We start from the raw sequence: 14,669 nt of genomic DNA, 5'->3' as shown, positions 1-14,669 counted from the left end.
AAGCTCTTGCATTGAGTAGCTGAAGTGGCTTCATATTATGAGGCTGAGACGACGCGTGGCCGACGACCTGTCGCACTACACTGCGAACAGCCAGTGACACACCCACACTCACAGTGTCACTGCGACCAGCCAGTGACACATCCACACACACTGTGTCACTGCTACCAGCCAGTGACACACCCACACACACACAGTGATGTCGATTCTGAAGGCAGAAATTCTAAATTTAGAGCTGTCAAAACCTTAATTTCTTTTTTTTAAATTCGACTCTATGATTGTTTCCGTAAATGTCATTTTATGCTAGAAATTTTTTCAGTTTGACAGCGTTAACATTAGATTTTCTGCCTTCAGAATCGACATCAGTGTCACTGTTAAGGCGGTGATCCACTGACGAGTCGACGGTGCAGATCCTTGGCTCGTCGACTCGCGCTGGTGATCCAGTAGTTCGTTGCCGTGCCGGTTATGATCGCAAATGTATCACCACCTTAATAATGAGTAGCTGAACTGGCTTCATATCATTGTGGTCACTGCTATTACTCTGAGGTGTCATTGTACTTCATTTCCAATAAGATTAGAGAAAAGGTCTAACTAAGGCGTGATACCCATGAGACATAAACAAATTAAGGTATGATGAATGTTGACCAATTCTATACGAGAGCCAGAGTGTCAGTAGGTACTGGTTGCTTAGTTGATATCATAATTATAATTAGGTTGGCGTTATGTCTCTGTTATATAAATTTATTACAAAATATTGAATAGTTAATTTAACTATTAGAAATTGAGGCTATTCGCCATCCTCAGCTAGATACATAGCCAACTCTCACGCAAGACCAAAAGTGAAGCTAGGAAAATAGTTAGGAAGAATAAGAATGAATTGAATCAAATAGCAATAAATTACTTACATACACTTATAATTTATAACTCTGTAGCCATATAAATTGTAAATAATGTAGGGATATATTCTTTGAAATCCTGAGTTAGAAACAATTTACAAATAATTAATTATTAGATAAACTGTTAACTTACCTTTATTATATCAGTTTATAAAAAAAACATTACGTTTTTATGTTCCCAAAACTGTAGTGTTTCAGTTAAATCTATTTTCATGAATAAATCATATTTTTTGTTAAAACGAAATTTATGGTGTCTTATCAAAATATTTCTGTTTATTTATTCATAATGAAAGTACAGTTCCCCAAAATTGATAATGCACATAAAAATCTTCGTCATTGTTCGGCAACGGTCGTATTCCCGAGCGTTAGAAAACTATTATGTATTTAGAGTGGTTAAGTGCATTTTCTTCATGAAATTTTAGTAGAATTATGTAATTGGTGCTAAAAGAGATAATTGATTTATCAGTAACGAAATTTGATTCGATAATTCATAATATTCCATAATATTAAAATTTACTTCGAAAATGTTACAGTAGGTACTTTTCAAGTGTCTTACTGAAGCTGATGTAAAGATGGATGAAAGAAGGTTTGAATAACACAAGGTTTATATTATAAGGAGAAATGGATTTCAAACACAGGTTTATATTAAAAATTTTAAATCTCAGTTCAAAAGTATTTACAGCACTGATTATTTCACATTAATAAAAATGTTTACATTAAAATCTCAGTTCAAAAGTATTTACAGCGCTGATCATTCACAATAATATTACAATTACAAACTTGGTCTTTTGGGTGTGGCTTTATTGGCAAAGTGAAGTCTATCAATGTGATGTATATTTTATTCTTAAATGTGCCTCATAATATGGCATCGTCAAAAATAATTAAAATTGTAATTAAATTCACATTTGAAAAAAATAACAAGAACGATGTGTAATTGCAGCTCTTTATAATTCCACAAAAGTAATATTGATCTTGACCTTGAGACCTTTGACTGATCGGTGACAGCCACCGACCGCCCAAATTGTTTTCGATTATGTGTCACATGATATTGACTACTATTTCTTTCGAACAAGGATCAAAATGCAAGTGCTCAATGATTCGGGTGTTTCCGGGAATACGACAGTTTGCGAAGATTTGCATGCGCATTATTAATATGGGAGAACTGTATTTTATTACGGCGCTGTTTTTTATTTATAATTAAGTAGTTGTTAATAGAAGACTGATATGAAAATATGAAGCATATTTTCGTGTATCTTAATGATGGCAACATATTATATATTATATAAAATTTATTAGTTAAAAAACGGTTCACTTACGCTTGTATTAAAATTTTAAACGCAACCTAGGTATATGACCTTATGTATAAATACTGGAAACTCTATTATTTATCGCATGTTCTTAATCAATCCCATGTGTACATAAAAACATAATAAATCCATATTTTGTGTAAATACCTGCACATTTTATTTACTATTCCTTCCCTGAGGTGAAATACATATAAATAAATAAACACTATTTAAACCACAATAAAGTATATTCATTTTTAAACATTGACATTTGATTAATTGCAGTATACATAATATTATACTATACGACTAGATAATTATTCTCAATAGACTAGATATTTCGAGGAATGTTTCAGTAATGCCGTAAATGCATATCTGGTAAACTGATATCTGGTAATACATTATTATATCTTAGCATCGCGCTCTAACTTACACAATAATTAGTTCAGTGGTGTTGCTTCTTTGGTGTGGCACGCCCTGATTGTACAATCAGGGATTAATAATATTTTATTTTAACTTCAACCGTAATAAAAAATACAATAACTAAAAATGAAACATATTTTTAAAAAACTATTAAGTTAATATAAATTCAGATCAACTCAACGTAAACAGGGTGTCCACTCAGAATGCTCAAAAAAATTCCCTGACTTTTCCCTGACTTTCCCTGACCGTTTCAGAAAATTTCCCTGACCAAATATCAACATATAAACCTAATTTAAGTAATTTGAAGACAAAATCTTGATTTCAAAGTTTTACATTCATTTGTTTGACACTTATTATAACTTGACTGCGTAAAATATGTATACAGGGTCGGCAAAAATGGTATATTAATAGGGAAGTATAGCACTTAACACACACTAACGTTGTTCTACTTCTAAATATTATCCAATCTCCATGATTTTTTTGGATATAACGACACAATAAATTACTAGGTTTAAAGTTATTTCTGTTCTCTAAATTTGCTATAGATTCAAACTTATAGGCACCTCAAGCAACGCAATTTTTGTGATCAAAACTGCGCCGAATCATGCCGTTGTTAAACAAAAACAATGTATTTTTTAAAGGCGAAACCTACCGTCTAGAATATATTACGCAGAAACGATTGACATCAAAATAAAAATTTTTTTTTGATATTTACTTGGTGAATAACGATTTCCCCTGAAATTTTATCAAGGAAAGTACCTATGTTTGTCACGAGCTACATTTATCTCTATGGCACCCGAGCCCCGGGGCATGAGTGCACAAACGAAATCATATGTTTTCCTAAATACCTATTTCTCGAGGTTCCCTCTTAAACCTTAGGAGGTCATTCTAAACAACTTTTGTTGTGTGAGTATTGAAAATTTCCTAAAAAAATCATCATCCGCATGATCCGCATCCGCCTTGCAGCTTCCTTAGTACAAGTTGCTAATAATAATCAGTGTAATTTTGGTCAGACTATTAAACTGGGCAGTATTAGTTTAATAGTTTGGACTTAGTAGTAACTGACATTGACAACAAGCGCCCCCGCCTCCCCGTCCCACCGCTCACCTAAGGCGCGGCCAGCTAGTTCGGCGCTAAAAAGTTGCAAATAAAATAATATAATTATAAACAAACAAAAAACCCGACTGCACGCTTAAAAGATGAAAACAAGCCCCAATGTTAATGGAAAGTATCGCAGGCGGGGACCAACTTGACCGCCACACAAGGTACACCTATCTAAGTAACATTCAGCTAAATGGTGAACCCTCTACTAGTCCCCGCCTGCGATACTTTCCATTAACATTGGGGCTTGTTTTCATCTTTTTAGCGTGCAGTCGGGTTTTTTGTTTTTTCCAAGTCAGTTAATGAGCGCGGCTGCAGTGCGTCCTCACCAACAAAATTACGTTTTTATCACAAACTTCTAAAAGTCTTTAAACTAAATTTGTTTTGAATGGTGAGATGAGTCACCCTCTTTTGCATCAACCTGTATATATACGAGCTGAGTCTGGGATCTAGCTAATCTTTTAGAATTCCTACTATTTTTTCCAACTGTCATATTTTATTAAATCACGTAGATTTAAAAAAAACTTAATTGTATAAGTAATTATCCTAACTAATATTATAAATGCGTAGGTAACTGTGTCTGTCTGGTACTCTTTCACGCCAAAACTACTGAACAGATTTAAATGAAATTTGGTATACATATGGTGTAGACCCTGAGAAAGAATATAGGCTACTTTTGATCCCGGAATTCCCACGTGAATACTTTTTAAGGCGAAGCGAAGCTCGCGGGAAAAGCTAGTTATAGTATAATAGTAAGGATCAGTCAAAAATATTCCAAAACTAAACGAGATTTTATTTTATGACTTACGTATTTCACGTAAAAAAGAAGTATTACTAGTAAAGAAAAGTACCTACTAATAATTTTGCTAGAAAAAGGTCATTTTTCCCTGACTTTCCAGGTGGCCCATCAATTTCACTGACTTTCCCTGACCACCTTGAGCTTCCCTGACTTTTCCCTGACTTTCCAGATAGTGGACACCCTGGTAAAATACTATTTATGCAAAATCATACCCATACTCTCAGCGTTGTGTCGGCAATGGCCCGGCTCACCCTACCCGCTGGGCCGCATCTCTGCCAGCGCCTCCTTGACCAGGAGCTCGAGCTCACGCGGCAGGACGGTCTTACGGCCGAGCGGTCTCTCCCAGCCCCCGCCCCCCTCCGCCGACCCCTCGCTGCCCCGCCCGCCGTCATCCGACTCACTGTCCGAGTACTTGGTCTTGATTATGTGTTTGGAGTCTTCTTCTTCTTCTGTTCTGACGTCTTCGTCGGACTGGGCGGTGGGCAGGTCCTGTGTGCGCTCGAGCTGCGCCAGGCGCGCGGCCAGCAGCTGGTTGGTGCGGCGCTGATGCTGCAGAGCGGTGGACTTGTCGCTCAGAGCCTCCAGCAGCCCCAGGCTCAGGGATTTCAGCTCGGACACGGATGCCCGCTTTAAGCCGGTTTTGGAGTTTGTGTCTAGGTATTCTCTGACTGGAATGGGAAAAAATGAATTAGTTTATAAATAAATATGTGGGGACATTTCACACACGGCCATCCGACCCCAAGCTAGACAGAGTCTGTGTTATGGGTTATGGGTGTCGAACAGTTAATAAATACATAGATAGATACATATTAAATAGATAAACGACAACCAGGCACAAGGCTAACACAAGTGCTCATCACACGAATGTTTGCCCTGGGCGGGATTCGAACCCGCGGCCCCAAGCTGCGGAAGCTGCTTCACCACCGCCTAAGCTACGGTGCCGTCAAGTTATAGAACTCTTTATAATCTATCATCTTATTTGGGTACGTATAACCTAAAGAAATATACATATAAGAAGAAAACCTTTTAGAGGTTTTGTTGTATAAGAAGGTACGGTCAGGTGCAGAGAAACCTGACCCCCCTCTCATAGTAACAATGCTTCTGAGGGGGTCAGGTTTATCTGCCCCTTACTGTACCTATTGAAAATGAAAAAATGAAATGAAAAATATTTTATTTCTTTAACAAAAACGGTACAAAAAAACATTTTATGGTTGCGACCTTCTATTAAGTGTAAAAAACACCTGTGTTAGGAGGCCACGCTCTTCCGTAACAAAAAGATTTTCGTACCATAGGTATATGTTATCGTAAAATATTAGGCAGGTTTACATGCAAAAATAAATACTTAAATACTAGGTATTTAGTAGGTACATTAAATGGCAATTAGATATAACACTATTAAGACTCATCATCAGGAATCAGACTTGGACATGCATGTACCCTACCCCTAAATTACCCCTGATTTAATGTATATGTCGCAGGCAACTGGTTTAATCTCCTGTTTGATTGAACCACTAGCCCGTTCATTGGATGGCGCTATTCAGTTGTATGACTAAAGGACAACTCGTCAAATCGTTGATTGTAACGTTCGACGTCTTGACTGAACGTCATTCAGCGAAGTCGTTGAATGGGATATAGTATAGCAACTTTGTAATGTCTGGTTAGGGTGAACATCACCAGACAAGAGTCAACAAAACTTTTTTTCGCTCGTGATACTCGGTCAGTGCGGACGTGTTGATGCGCTCCCATCTGCCTACTTAATTTATAATTTTAAATTTAATTTAATAATTGTCAAATTGTTTGCCTATTGCGTTGAAAATCGGTGCCTCCCGTTCCTTCCTAACGGTGTTCTCATAAGCGCCGGCGGCCATCTTGGAAAGTGTCGGACCTCTCATCTCTCCGCCGAAGTCTTCGCCGAGCACCGCTGATCGGGACTGTTTCAGCTAAGTCGCTAATTCACTATTTTATAGAAAATTTAAAAAGTGATACCCCGACCGAGGATCGAACCCGTGCTCGCTGTGACTCTGGCCGGCGTTCCGACGAACAGGTCTGCGGTTGTGGTGCACACCGGCTCGAAATTATCGATTGCTACATAAGAAGATTAAGTTCGATATAATTTCAATAGAGAGCGATACTAGTCTCAAAAATGAACTGTGCTAAGTGCAATTTATGCGTGAAAACAGATGAACTGATAAAGTGCAATATGTGCACGAAAACATTTCATTACTTCTGCGCTGAATATAGCGAAACAGAATTTAGAAAAGTATTACCCATGAATAAGCCAAAGTTGAAGTGCCTACCATGCAAACAAAAGAAATTACCTGCCAGCCCAGTGGTGATTAACCAGAAAACCTCGGATAATACACCCTCAATGGTGAACATAGATGTTCAACAGATGATTAAATGCTTCGATTCCAAATTCGATGAAGTAAAGACATTAATTAAAGGTCTCGAGGCATCATTTAGAGAAACATCTCAAGAAATGCTAGACAAAATCGGCCTTCTCACTAATAGAATATCAATATTGGAAAATAACCTCGAGGAACAATCAGCAACAACAAATCAGCTTCATCAAGCAAATCAGCAGCTATGTCTTGAAAATAAAAATCTAAAAGAGACCATAGAGGACATGGATCAACGCTCAAGGATGTGTAACCTTGAAATTCAAAATGTCCCTGAAAGAAAAGGTGAAAACCTGTTGCACTTGGTTGAAACCATTGGGACTACCATCGGCATACAAATTCCGAATTCCAGCGTTACTGATGTACATAGGGTTGCCAGTAATCAGCCTAGTCAGAAACCAAAAAATATAATAGTACATCTGTCCTCAAGACGTCTTCGAGATGATGTGATCGCGGCTGCTCGTAGTCGCAGAGGTCTCACCGCGGCGCAAGTGCTGGAGGCGGCCGCGGGAGGGCCTACGGCTCGTTCCAGCGTGGCTGCGGTGGTCGCCGCGTCGACAGAATCACCTCCATCGACGGCCCGCGTCTACATCAATGAGCACCTGACGCTGAAGAATAAAATCCTGTATGCCAAGGCACGCGCTTGTGCCAAAGATAAATCTTATAGATATATATGGGTAAAAAATGCTGCCATCTTGGCCCGGAAAGAGGATAACTCCCGCGTCATCACAATCCGTCGTGAGGAAGATCTTGAAAAAATTTTATGACTTTCTGTTCTAAGGCTTTTCATAACAGTATTACTTTCATTCTATAAGGCCGTACCTAACCTCCTCTACTCGCATAAACAATCAAAAATCTTTGTAAGGAGCGCATACCACATAAAACACCTAAACTTACTTTTAAATAACAATGTTACAATCCTATCTATGTACCGTACACATGTAATAATAATAATATTAGTAGAATTAAATGAATAACACTAATTTGAATATTTACTATCAGAATTGTGGTGGTTTGCGCTCAAAATTAACAGAACTTAAATGTAACATTCAAAGTTCAAATTATGACATAATAGTGCTGACAGAAACTTGGCTTGTGGGTGGTATATATGATTCTGAATTGGTAGATGACAGGTATTCTATATTCCGTCGCGATCGGAATTTACAAGCAACACACAAGAAGGATGGCGGAGGTATCTTAGTTGCAATTAATAAGAAATTTAGCGCAGCCAGATACTTTGAATTCGAAGATAACAATACCGAACAAATATACATCACTTTACCAATTAGTAACTCCAAAACCATTATACTAAGTGCTACATACATACCACCCAAAACTCATCAAAATACGTATATATTACACTTTAATACTTTGAAATCTCTATATACAAAATTCCCATCACATCACTTTATTATTGTGGGTGACTACAATATTCCTGACTTACGATGGTCTCTACACTCTACAGAAAATCATATTTTGCCAGTAGCTGTGAGCAACCTTCATAAAGAACTAGAATCAACAATCATGTACATGCAACTTAAACAATATAATATAATTTATAACGCTAATGGCCGCCTATTAGACTTAATGTTAACAAATTACCACCACTGTATCTGCTCTCCTCCTCCCACAGAACTATCAAAACCGAACTATAACCATCATCCCCCACTTTTATTTTCTTTTAAAAAGTTACAACCAGCTGAGAGAATCCGTGATAAGCATTCTGAAAAATACAACTTTCATAAATGCGACTTCAGTGCGATCAAAACCGACCTATCGCCCATAAATTGGGTAGAAGAACTTAGGGATAAAAACGTGTCTGAAAGCGTTTCATATCTCTATATTAAACTATATAATACTATTAACAAGCATGTACCAGTATGCAAACCCAAATCAATAAAATATCCTCAGTGGTTTTCCAAAGCATTAACAAGTACCTTGTCAAGAAAAAAAACCGTATGGAAAAAATGGAAAATCTACCACAACCTGTCAGATTATAGAGAGTTTTCACTTTTACGTGATCGAGCTAAATTACTTTTAAAACAAGACCATAATTCCTATATCTCAAAAATAGAGTCAGGTATCGCAGATAATGTGAAACATTTTTGGAAATACGTATCGTCACTCAAAAAAAATGAGAGTGGTTACCCTTCCAAAATGCTGCTAAATGAAAATATTTCCGAAAGTCCATCGGAAATAGCAAATATGTTCAACGAATTCTTCAGCTCTATTTTCGAAACCAGAGACAGTGACCTGGATACAATAAATTTAAATACCTTTATCGCAGATCCTGAGGCCCCTCACATTCCCAGTATCGAAATAACAAAATATCAGGTGGAAAAGTGCTTAATAAACTTAGACATAGGAAAAGGTCCTGGCCCGGATAAAATTGGACCCATTTTCCTGAAAAATACAGCTAAGCAACTATCGGAACCACTTTGGATTATCTTTAATCGTAGCATAGAGGAAGGTACCTTTCCTGAAACTTGGAAATTAGCATTCATAACACCTTTGCATAAATCAGGCCCAAGAAACAACGTTTCATACTATAGGCCAATATCTGGGCTCTCCACAATGCCAAAAATTTTCGAGACACTCGTAAAGGATTGCCTGTATGCTCAATTGAGCCACAACATTATTGAAAATCAACACGGCTTCACACAAGGCAAATCTACTATTACGAACCTAATCCTGTACTCGAACTTTTTATTCAACGCCATGGATCAAGGGCTTCAGGTTGACACTATATACACAGATTTTCAAAAGGCCTTTGATAAAGTAGACCATATTCTGTTACTCAAGAAATTAGCTCAAAACGGTATTACAGGTAATCTCCTACACTGGTTCAAGTCGTACCTAAACAACCGTTACCAAACTGTTATTATCAACGGGTACCATTCGGATCAGAGGTTGGTTTCTTCGGGAGTAATTCAGGGATCCATATTAGGTCCTCTTCAGTATATTTTGTTTGTAAATGACATAGCCAAGTGTTTCCATAATTGTAGAATCTTGATGTTCGCCGATGACCTCAAAATTTTCAAAACCATAAACAATATTGACGACTGTCAAGAAATCCAAGATGATCTCGACCGCTTCCATCAATATTGTACAATTAATAAACTCCATTTAGCTCCCAATAAATGTCAACAAATATCTTTCACAAGAAAACGAAATAAATTAGAACATGCGTACAATATAGGGGGGCAAAATCTAGAGAGAGTAGCCTCTATTCGTGATTTAGGAGTACAGCTTGATGATAAATTAATATTTGATCAACATATCACAAATATCTGTAAAAAAGCGTATCAAATGCTTGGTTTCATACTTCGTATTAGCAAGTCATTTAGGCAAGCTAATACTTTGTTAGTTCTCTACAAAACTCTGGTTCGTTCGCAATTAGAATATGCTTCGGTGATCTGGAATCCTCTTTATAAAATATACAGTGAGAAGATAGAAATGATCCAAAAAAAGGCGTTAAGATCCATACACTACAGACTCACTCGTTCCAAGATGTCGTATGAAAATCTTCTGAAGCATTATAATATACCAAAATTATCAGCAAGACGCTCCGTCAATGACGAACTTCTGCTCTACAACATCTGCAACAATCATTACAACTGCTCAGAACTAGTAAGCGACATTAGGTATCTGGTACCTCGCTCGGCAACACCACGCAACATCTGCAAATTATTCTACCTTCCAAAAACACGCACAAATGCTGGTCGCCGCGCGCCCACCTACCGAATTTGTAACTCCCACAACCAAAACTTTCTGTCAGCAGACATTTACAACAAAAAGAATGTAGCATTCAAGAGGCTTATTAATAATATGGCTCATAGTTTGGCGAGATAACTTTAATTTTAGTAGTTACTAGGTTTGATTTTGACTGGTATAGCATTTTGTTTTTAGCTCTAGATTAAGTATCACATCTTTTTAATATAAATAAATGTTTTAGTGATAAACTTTTAAGGTGATAGGCTTAAAATAGTTGTTATGTTAAATTTAAGTTACTTATAGTCTATTACTGTTGTTTATCCATAGAAAATAAATAAATAAATAAATAAAAAGGCTTTGTTACAAAGCTCTTATCTCACAAATTAACTAAACAATAACAATAAACGTACCTTCATATTGTTGTTCATAATTATCCAGTTTCGCCACTTTTTTTCTTTGAAACTATCCGCCCGCGGCGTAATAATAGGTAAATCCATGTTGTCACACTATTTTAACACAAATAACGCACTTTAAAGCTAATTTATTTGCAAAACACTAACCCCCTTATTCATAGAGAAGTTACAAGACGTTTTAACTAATAAACTGTTTTGTCCCTCTCTGTCAAAGAACAAATTGTTCCCTGTCGGAGAGGGACAAAACAGTTTATTAGTTAAAACGTTTTGTAACTTTTCTATGAATAAGGGGGTAAGAATATAGGTGATTTTAGAGTCAGCTGTTAGCTGTCAGAAGCCATATTTGTTTAATTCACCACCTGACTGATTTTAAGTCAGCTAACTAGTTGGACGTTTTGTGACGCTTGTACAATCAACGTTCGGCCTAGTCATACAACTGAACAGCGCCATCCAATGAACGGGCTAGTGGTTCAATCAAACAGGATATTAAACCAGTTGCCTGCGACATATACACACCTTGCTTCTGTGTCATGACGTCAAGGAAGCCTTTCTTCAAGTTCACAGAATCCTTATTTCTATTCTCCAGTAGAGCCTGAAACAAACACGCTAATATTAGAAAAATGATAGTTTTATAAACATGTATTCATGCAATGTGTGTAACACTTCAATTCAAATACCACTGAACCAATTTATCACTGAGTGCTGAGTTGCAAAGCACACGCTAAACTTGATTCAATAGAAGAAATAGTCCTATATCTTTTACCTCACCTTATATTTAGTCAATGTCCTTTTCAAGATCTCTTTCTCCACCTGCATCTGTGTGATTCTCTCGTGCAAGTACTTGTTCTCGGTGAGTAGGCCGTCCACGTCCACGACGGGGGCCGGCTCCGCGGCCTCGTCCCCTTGGCCCTTGCTCTTGTTGGAGACAGCGGAGATCTGGTGGTTCAGCCGCTGCACCTTGCTCTTGTAGTAGTCTCTGTCAGTGATTAACTCCTCCTTCTCGTCCAGTGTGGCTCGGTAGTCAAGCTGCATTTGTTTATACTGTGAAACATAATAATTGTTATGGTGAATGGTAATGGCACTATGGCAAACACATCATTTTCAGATAACATTTCAGCCAGGGTATCATTTTGTCAAAAACACAATGTAAGAGGTAGACTAATGTTTGTCACTGACAGGACAGGTTTGGTAAAAGAAGTTTCAATGCCTGACTGCCTATTGGATCCCACATATACAAAGTGTAAGCTCACATAACTCCTACCATGCAAAAAAAACCTAATATTCGTAACAGTGGTAAATTACTTTTTTGTTAATTTTCTCCAGTTGCTGAACCAAGTCTTCATAGTCACTGTTGGAGCAGGGCTGCTGGCCGGGGTTGTTGCCGCACGAGCAGTGCTCAAACTGCTGCAGCTGCTTCCTGAGCGCCGCAATGTCCCCCGTCGCCTCCTCCAGCCTGCCTCGCAGTGTTTCTACCTGCAAGGTAGAGAAAGCTATATTAATACTTTATAAAATCATGTAGATTTTTAATCTTAAGCCTTTTTATACCTATTTCACTCTGTTCACATTTCTGTTTCCCTTCTACTGCATTATAACATGTCTCTATGCCATTGAATAAATTCATCTAAATAAGTACAGTTTCATATTAAGCATTTCATTTGTACCTACCTCCAACTGTAAAATGGTGCAACATAATGCACAAAGCCATCCTAAATAAGCTAAAAGCTAGGAAGAAGAAGATTCATACCTCCAACTTGAGTGCAGTATTGTGTTCCCTGGTGCTGGCTAGCAGGTCGCCGCCGCGCAGCGTGTTGTTGGGGATGATGCGGTGCGGATCGGCGCGGGGGGCGGCGCGGGGCGCGGGGGGCGCGCGGCCCCGCAGCGCCGCCACCAGCTCGCGGCTGCGGTCGCGCTGCATGCTCACCCGGTCCAGCTCCGCGCTCATGATCGACAACGCTTCCATTTTGCTTTGTAGCTTACTTTTGAGCACCGCGTTCTGAAATGTTAAGGGTTAGTCTGGTAGTTTAGGTTACAGGAAAAAAGTGATCGACAGAAGCCTGGGGTAACAATGGGCAGCATTTTTCTTTAATTACTATGCTTCGTAGCCCAGGTTATCTTGAGCAGCAAAAAAATACACAAAAAGTAAATTAAAACGAAGAATTATTGTGTTAATATTCTATCTTACTTCGAGAACATAATCATCAAGTTGTTGATCCTGCTCCTGAAATTTTACTTTTGAATTCTTCGTGAACATTTTAGGCTATAGATAGGTCGTCAATTAGGCCACTGTCTGATAATATTCATGTTAAATTAAATAGAAAATTAATTGATCGACAAACACAAAGTTGATATATTGGATTTTCAAAATTTCATTGGATGCATTAGGATGCATTGGATGAATTGGATTTGTCAATTTGACAGATTCACAGACTACATTTGACAACAATAGGGTCAGGTATAATAATAAGAAATTTTGATACGAGATTTATTTATTTTAAAGTCGTTCGTAGAAAATAAGTTGTACTTTTTATTTTTTACGTTCTTCTTGAAATGAGTTGTTTGTTTTTACTGTCTCCAATTTGGAGTTTTGTAGGGTAACTTCTTTTTTATTATTATAAGCATTGACATATATATTACTAGCGTATTCCTTTTGAAATCATTGATTATAAGTAAAAGAAAAAGAAGACGTAGTGACCGAAATTGAAAAGGGAATGTTGAGATGGTTTGGTCACATTGAAAGGATGGATGAAAGAAGACTGACGAAAAAAATTTATTGTGCGGAGATGAATGGTTGTAGGGATGGCGAAATAATATCGATGTATCGATATATCGATATATTTTTATAAATATATCGATATTTTCCGACGATATATTGTAAACCGATATATCGATACATCGATATAAATAATCAAGTATCGAAAAAAAATCAAAATCGATATTGTTTCATTAACAATACCCTTTTGTTGGCGTCACAACGCAATGCGGCGATACTAGCTCGCAACCGTGTACCGAGCGAGTGTGTAAATACACGACATTGGCGCAAAGTGACAGTTAAAAAATAGTGTTTTTTAATAATTCCATATTATTTGATTTCACAAAAATTTATTCCTATAAAGCTACCGATATATCGATATATCGATATTTTTTTTTCGATATATCGATTTCAGTAACGATATAAAAGAAAATATCGATATATCGAAATATCGATATTTTTTTGCACTTTCGACATCCCTAAATGGTTGTGTCGGTAGAGGACGTCCTAGGCGAAAGTATGTCGACCAGATAGGCGACATACTCAAGAAGAGCCAAATTAGGAGTTTCCGAAACCGACGTGCGTGTATGAAGCGACTAATGAATGTGGAGGAAGCGAAATAAGTATGTCAGGATCGTGGCACGTGGAGATCCATAGTCTCTGCCTACCCCTCTGGGAGACAGGCGTGAGTATATGTATGTATGTATTGAAAGAAGCTCAAAGTAAAACATCCAAATTCACTTCACGTTCCTTTATTTTCACAGTTGTGTTGTCTGCTTAACGGTTACAGCCAGAATGAAAATCCGATACTGATATCGCTCTTCCACTACTCGTTAAAAAAAATATAACTGACAGTTCAGTGTGGCCGTTCGAATAAAATACAAAAAGTATC

At 37.6% G+C, this 14,669-nt stretch overlaps 1 protein-coding gene across 1 annotated transcript; it reads right to left on the bottom strand.

Moving 5' to 3' along the window:
• Positions 1-4,692: 4,692 nt before the first annotated feature.
• Positions 4,693-13,393, bottom strand: LOC105389315 (coiled-coil domain-containing protein 149). Its single transcript, XM_011560417.3, has 6 exons — positions 13,211-13,393; positions 12,773-13,021; positions 12,331-12,501; positions 11,797-12,069; positions 11,545-11,620; positions 4,693-5,170 (listed from the first exon to the last, which is right to left on the bottom strand). Exons 1-6 carry the CDS (start codon positions 13,277-13,279, stop codon positions 4,755-4,757), a joined length of 1,254 nt encoding a protein of 417 aa, XP_011558719.3. The 5' UTR covers positions 13,280-13,393; the 3' UTR covers positions 4,693-4,754.
• Positions 13,394-14,669: the final 1,276 nt, after the last annotated feature.

This window comes from Plutella xylostella, chromosome 23 (genome assembly GCF_932276165.1).
Source record: "Plutella xylostella chromosome 23, ilPluXylo3.1, whole genome shotgun sequence".
NCBI lineage: Eukaryota > Metazoa > Arthropoda > Insecta > Lepidoptera > Plutellidae > Plutella > Plutella xylostella.
This window is presented reverse-complemented; position numbering and strand designations above follow the sequence as displayed.

Bases quoted from the DNA above. Each gene is read 5' to 3' on its own strand.
- LOC105389315 (XM_011560417.3), bottom strand. From the start codon at position 13,279: ATGTTCACGAAGAATTCAAAAGTAAAATTTCAGGAGCAGGATCAACAA. The intron at 13,022-13,210 runs GTAAGATAGAAT...TTAACATTTCAG, and splicing joins TTGATGATTATGTTCTCGAA to AACGCGGTGCTCAAAAGTAA. The intron at 12,502-12,772 runs GTATGAATCTTC...TCTACCTTGCAG, and splicing joins ATACTGCACTCAAGTTGGAG to GTAGAAACACTGCGAGGCAG.